Source organism: Lolium rigidum, unplaced genomic scaffold, assembly GCF_022539505.1.
Source record: "Lolium rigidum isolate FL_2022 unplaced genomic scaffold, APGP_CSIRO_Lrig_0.1 contig_40095_1, whole genome shotgun sequence".
In the NCBI taxonomy this organism is placed as follows: Eukaryota; Viridiplantae; Streptophyta; class Magnoliopsida; order Poales; family Poaceae; genus Lolium; species Lolium rigidum.
Window position 1 is genome coordinate 30,687 of NW_025900473.1, and position 6,641 is coordinate 37,327.

Sequence of the window (6,641 nt, forward strand, 5' to 3'; positions counted from 1 at the left end):
TCCTGAACCAATTATTGCTTTGTTACTCCCGGATATAGTCATAACATCTTCCTTTCTCTGAGTAAGATTTGAAAGTATTTTGTTTCCATTAAAATTGTGTTAGTGGTTGCACTATCCACTAAACATAATTCTTCTTCTATCAGATTTTTTCAAGTAAAATGAGACAATTTATTTTAAGGCAATCCTCATATAGTAGATATTGGTATTTTTTTCGTCAATAGTTGGTCGAAGTTTACCAAATTTTATTTTAACTAAATTTAGAATGCAAAGCAAGTGTGGACAGTGGGAGTATGACCAGCATGAATATATGGTCAGGTATTTGGTGTCGACCGGACTTCTCCTCAATTTCTCTGGAGGAGAGAGATGGATGGGGAACGAGGAAGACACGGCCAATATTTTTTTGACCTAATTCCTATATGCGAAAGTAAGCTTTTCATTCTTTTGTCAACCCACAACAAAATTATTTCAAAATCTAACCCTTGAGCTTGGCGCCATTGGAAGCTGCGCTAAAGTTCTGAAGCAGGTTGATGCCAAGGAAAAATTGACATGGGAGTTTGGTGCCAATGCCATTGACGTCGACCTTGCTTCGGCTCAAGGGCGGACCTAGCATTCCTCTTGCCCGGGCGGCCGCCCAGGCTTCCGGCCGGCCGGCAGGCTTGTTTTCGCTCCTATTTCATATGTATTTGATATAAAATTAGCACTTTAAGCCTATTTTGCTCAGGCTTTAAAAATTTCTGGGTCCGCTTATGCTTTATTTTAGCGCCTAGCAATCTTGGCGCCAACCTGCACAATTTTCCTGCCGTTCTCGATGGTGGTGAATCTAGGGATTAGATTTCTAAATAGTTTTGACTAAGGTTAGACAAGGGATTAGTTTCACCAAAGGATCAGATTTACTTTCAGAAAATACAAGACGCAGCAGTCATCTTATATGGCACAAGCACTCAGTCGCTATGATCGTATTGCTTTTAGTCACGAGGTCGAGGATGCCGCTGCGGATCGTTCATGGACGGCATCGACGCTGTAGATCAACAAACAGAGTACACAAAGTATAAAGAAAAGAAACCCCCCGCCACTTACTTCATTCACATGTCTCGGTAATCAAGAACCCCAACCGATTAAACAACTAATCCCTAGATTAAGTATCAGCCATATAATTCCATTCTAACAAATCCTTTCTTCCATTCCAAAGTGTATAACAAGTGGAGTATAGTAGCTCTGTAACATTCGGACCCAGATGATGAATTAAGACGCGAGACCGGACGTGAACCTGACGCCGGTGGGCGGCAGCCACATGTTCCCCTCGATGAACTCCGCGACGGTGAAGTTGCTGGCCTCCGCCGGACTCGTCATCACGTGGTACCCCGGCCACTTGACCCTCCCGGCGACGGCGGCGCCGGGCCCCGTGTTCATGTACTCCCCGTAGTAGAGCGTGTCGAGCGCGAACTGCCCCTCCCACGCGAGCCACCCCTCGGGCCTCACCACGGCACCGATGTAGGACTGCATGAACACCACCTGGGAGAAGGCCTTCCAGGGCCGGCCGAGGTAGGTCTGGGTGGGCTTGCCGGTCTGGTTGCTCTGCAGCGCGCGGAGGAGGTCATCGTGCGCGGAGACGTTGCAGAACTGGAAGGCGAAGCCGGTGTTCATGGAGCCGTTGACGCGGCCCTGCGCCGTGACGGAGTTCTTCTGGTCCGGGAGCGGCGCGCGGGCGAGGAGGGTGCAGTTCTGGAACACGGCGGCGGCGTTGCCGAAGACGAAGTCGACGGTGCCGGTGACGCGGCAGTCGCGGTAGAACTGGCGGAGGGAGTGCGCGTAGAGCGTGTCCTGGTACCCCTCGAAGGCGCAGCGGTAGAAGACGGAGAGGTCCGAGTCGCACCGCAGCGCCACCGCCTGGTGCTTCGCCGGCCCCGCCGTGTTCTCGAACGTCACGTCCCGCGCGATGAACCCCTTGCCGTTCACGGCTGTAATGCATACATACGCGCGCAACATTATTAGGTGCACAAGGTAATACAAGAAGAATCATGTAATTTAGTAGCAGCAGCGCTGGATTAGAGTGTTCAGCAACAGTAACTAGTTGAGGGGGTCAAAAGGATATCTGCTTGCGTGTGAGATGCATGATTTGTAGCTGCCCATCTGTGAGTAGACGAAGTAGGACAGTGAGCAGATCTGGAAGCCACACATCACAGATACTATGACCAGCTAGTTCAGGCAGTCAGATACAGCGTCGCGGATCAAACAATGACGTCAATCAATTCGGTCAAGCAACGATTACAAGACTCTGTTGTACTGGTGGCAACCTTGATATAAATGAGGCTTTTACTTCGGTGCCCCCTCTCCAAATTTTGATCCCCTTTGTACGGTCAGGATTTTATGATGGACGGTCAATCTGGTTTCATGTGTAATTCACGTGCAACTAGGGCAAATGATATGTGCATGTGCAATTACACATTCATGTGTAATTCTTGTATGCATGAATCACGGTGCAAATCTGACGGTCATTGAGTTGATCGGGCTCTAACTTAGCTTCCGGCTAACCAGGAGTTACCAATCCGGTTTTATGATACCCTACTTTTCAATTTTAGTAGTTGGGAGAGGGAGGTGCTGCCCGTTCTAACGAGCAGACACGATTACATGAGTTCGGTATGAGTCGGACCCTACATTTTATGCCCGGAGAAACCCCATTGTGGTGCGCCCCACGCCCTCGATCGGCCATCCACAGACCCTTCTCGGCCCAGACCTCCCTCTGAACTCTTTCCGTCTCTGGCAACCCTTCGCACCTGAAATCCTAAGCCCCGTTCCCGACGAGCTTCAAACCCCAGAAACCTAAGAGCCCGAACCCTCTACCCTAAGTTCTAGGCCTCACCTTCGCTGTTGATACACCTTGGCATTCCTCGGGTCAGGCCAGGTTTCAGGCCGGGCCTGAAAAAGCCCGACCTAAAATTCCCAGGCCCGAGCCTGACCCGGCCTGACCTTCGGGCTTACAAATTAGGCCCAAATCCAGCCCGAACTACCAAAAGCCCGGCCCAAAAACTAGGCTTAAATTGTATTTTCTGCAAGCTCGGCCCGGCCCGACATTCAGGCTCCAAAATCATGCCCAAACCCGGCCCGACGTGCAAGCCCGACCCGGTCGGGCCCAGGATTTTTGGGCCGGGTCGGGCTGCCTATGCCGAGCTGTAGTTGTTGATCCCACAGCTAGCCAGGTCATCCTCGTCTCGGGTGAGGTTTTGGCCTCGTCTTCGCCAGGGTGTGTGGTCGCCTTCTTCGTTATGGTCATCTTCGTCCTCCCTCGCCACCATCGACATAAAACGCATGCTTAAAGGAGGCAGGGTAGCGCCCCCCGGCACCTAACAGTGACGAAGCAATTCGACTGATGCTCCAGGTCTCCATGGAAGTGGCCCGCCGGCTGGACGATGACGTGACGCCGGTGGCGGAGCTTGAAAAATATTCATGGGCGGGCCAAGCTAAAATTGCAAAATATTATTTCAAACCATACTATTTCACATCATCTCCTTTTTCTTTTCATGACAAAGTCAATTCTTCTACGAGACTATGAGTGGCCTTTGCATGGCGCTTGGCTGTTGCAATCTACAAACTTAACGATTTTTTTCGCAATTTAGTGAATAAATGCTACAAATTACTAACAAGAAATTTGGGGAAAGAAAGAAAATTACCAAGATGAGTGGCCGAGTAGGCACTAGGCAGGATAATAGGAGACGAGAAGGACAGAAGAGGGTCGATTTGGTCCGTCGCGGTATTCCCAGATGGCAGACTCGCAGCTTCACGGCTGCCTGAGTGAGAGTTGAAGCCGACCTGTGCATGTGCTCGCGGCTGCCGATTGGTAGAGCTCATGCCAGCCAGTGTCCGTGCCTGTGGCTGCCGACTGCTAGAGCTCATGTCGAACAGTTCCCGTCCCTGCGACCGTCTGTTGGTAGAGCTCCTACCAGCCCCGTGCTCGTGCCTGCGGCTGTGGTGGGCGGCGAACCCCTGGCCGACCCCTGGCTGTCGGAGGCAGCGCGGCGCTGTTGTGCCTCGTTGCTCCACTTCTTACCTTGATTCCTCCCTCTATTTCTGTGCAAATTGCTAACGCTCGGGAGACAAATCCTCACGGCCATGGTTCAGTCGAGAGAATTGAGAGAAAGAACTTTGAAGAGGCAGCGTACATGGAGAGGCATTGAGTGATAGTGGGCTAGGCCTCAAATGCATAGGGGTTAAATATTTTTTGGCAAAAATCCTGGGCGGGCCATGGCCCAGGTTGGCCCGAACTAAGCTCCGCCACTCGCCAGGCCCAGCAGCAAAAGATACAGATTCTGTAGGTGCCCAGGCCAGCACCCGCCGAATCATTGGGGCGTCGGTGATCTCACTCTCTCTGTACTGCTACTGTGTGCGTGACCGGAAGCAAAAGAAGGAAGGAAAACGACGTGCTCACCACACCGACTGACCGACCGATCAGTGCTGGCCGCCTATTACTGGAACCACTGGCTCAGATCAAGGTGTTCGCTAGGAAGTGTACGGTGCGGAGCTGCTAGCCCTAGCTAAGTGCAAGCACGGTACACATACGAGCCTGCTGTGTCGTCTCTCTTTGTGGCTCACACCACTGCTTATTTGAGATGAGATGCACCGACGCGCCCTGTCCTGTCCCACAGGCATAGTGCTACGCGTAGACCAGCAGAGAGCTTGGCAGGGAGCCATGCATGTTGACTTGCTGAGCCGACCAGCCAGCCTATGGATATCGTCTACGGATGGTATGTTCATTGAACTCGTCGCTGCGGGCGTCGCAACCACCCGATCGGAACCAGTGTTAATGGCTGCTGCACGTTCCGCGTGCTCGATCAGGTAGCAGGTGTCAGGACTTGAATGTGCATACAGGGCTAAGATTAGAGGATTGGAATTCCTGGAGGAACTAATAGAGTATTGAACGCACCAGAAGCTAAGGTTACTTACCGTGGTCTCTACATCGAGTTTCTGTGCAACTATTTCACATGGCACAACGCAGAGCAGAATTGTGCTAGGACTGACAGTGAGATGCACCGGCCGGAACAACGTACACTCGACACTCCAATGATGACATCTTGGCCATGCTACGTACGCACATCTCGATCCTGCAGGCTTTAGCGAAGCATAGCATCACAGAAGCCGACATGCCATGGCCATGGAGTGCGTGGTCCATGGTACGTACACTTTGACCCTGCACTTGTGCTCTTCCTACGTGCAGCTACAATGTACTACTCGGGTCCATGCTCGATTAGTCGATCTATAGACGTGGTTGCTGAATTGCCGGTCAAAATGGTTTAAGCTAACTAGCTAATTATAACGTGCACTCTTAAGCTAGCCGTGTACGTGAACCTGTTTGATTCTCGAATTCAAGGACCGGCAACGAGAGTAGGATGGACTGGTGCATGCACTCACCGACGGTGGCGGTGCGGAACGTCGAGTACCCGTCGACGTAGTTGAGCCGGCCGGAGATGACCGTGGCGCCGATCCCGTCGCCGACCAGCATCACGTTCCACTTCTTCTTCTTCACCTCCACCGTCTCCTCGTACACGCCTCGCTTCACGTAGATCACGTGCCGCCCCGCGCTCTCCGACGGCGCCGCGTCCAGGGCCGCGCCCACCGTCGTGAAGTTGCCGCTCCCGTCCTTGGCCACCACGGCGTCCACCGCCATCCCGCCCGGACTCACCGCCATCTGCAGCAGCCGCCGCTCCCTGCGGCCCAGCCACCCCGGCGCCCCCTGCCCCAGCTGGGACAGCCCGCGGCCGCGCGCGCTGCGGGACGACGACACGGTGGCGGCCTGCCCGGTGACGACCTGGCCGAGCCCGTCCCCCAGCAGCGACGTGACGGCCTGGAGCCCGACCGACACGAGCGAGCCGAGGGGCGACCCGGTGTCGTCCAGCCCCTCCTTGCAGGTGCCCTGGTTGCCCAGCGCGCCGCTCAGCCACGCCCGGAGGTCCGCGTGCGCGTCGCCCGTGCCGCCGGCGTCCCCTGCTCCCGCGGCGCTCGCGGCCGGCGAGGCGGCGGACATGGACCACGACAGCTCGTCGGCGGAGAGGTCCAGGAGGTCGAGGCAGTCGGCCACGGCGGAGGAGAGGCGCAGGTCGCCGCCGCCCAGGATGCCGCCCACGACGGGGAACGCCGAGATGACGGACACCACGTCCCGAACCGCGTCCAGGGTCTCCCGCAGCGTCGACACGAGCTCGGGGGAAATGCCGGCCGTCGCCTGCTTCGGCCGTGGCACAGCCGGCGATGGGGTCAGCTGGTGCGCGCTGGTGAGGAGGAGGAGGCTGAGGGAGAGGACGAGGAGGAGCCGGGCTGCGGAGCTCGGAGACGTCGGCGCCATGGCTTGCACTGTGGCTAGCTGGTGAGGGGCCGAGTGTAGGCTGATGCGTGTTTGCTTAGCGAGGAGCGATGCATGTGTATATATGGGTGTGCTGTCCCGCGATCTTTTCGCGCTAATTGAGTGGTCAGTGGGAAAGGTGGTGATGGGCAGGGAGCTTGGATAATGAGGTTTCAGTGTACAATGTGCCTTCCATGTCTGTACTGGATGAACACATGATGGGTTGGTAGGTGGGAGTACGTACAGTGGTACTGGTGAGGTAAACAAGGGGAGGAGAAAGGTACAGCACAATAGGCTTCGGAAGCTTTTGTAC

At 54.7% G+C, this 6,641-nt stretch overlaps 1 protein-coding gene across 1 annotated transcript; it reads right to left on the reverse strand.

The window, feature by feature from the left end:
* Window positions 1–1,104: 1,104 nt before the first annotated feature.
* On the reverse strand, window positions 1,105–6,331 carry LOC124681354 (pectinesterase-like). Its single transcript, XM_047216282.1, has 2 exons — window positions 5,404–6,331; window positions 1,105–1,958 (listed from the first exon to the last, which is right to left on the reverse strand). The coding sequence occupies exons 1-2, from the start codon at window positions 6,329–6,331 to the stop codon at window positions 1,243–1,245; spliced, it is 1,644 nt and encodes a 547-aa protein (XP_047072238.1). The 3' UTR covers window positions 1,105–1,242.
* Window positions 6,332–6,641: the final 310 nt, after the last annotated feature.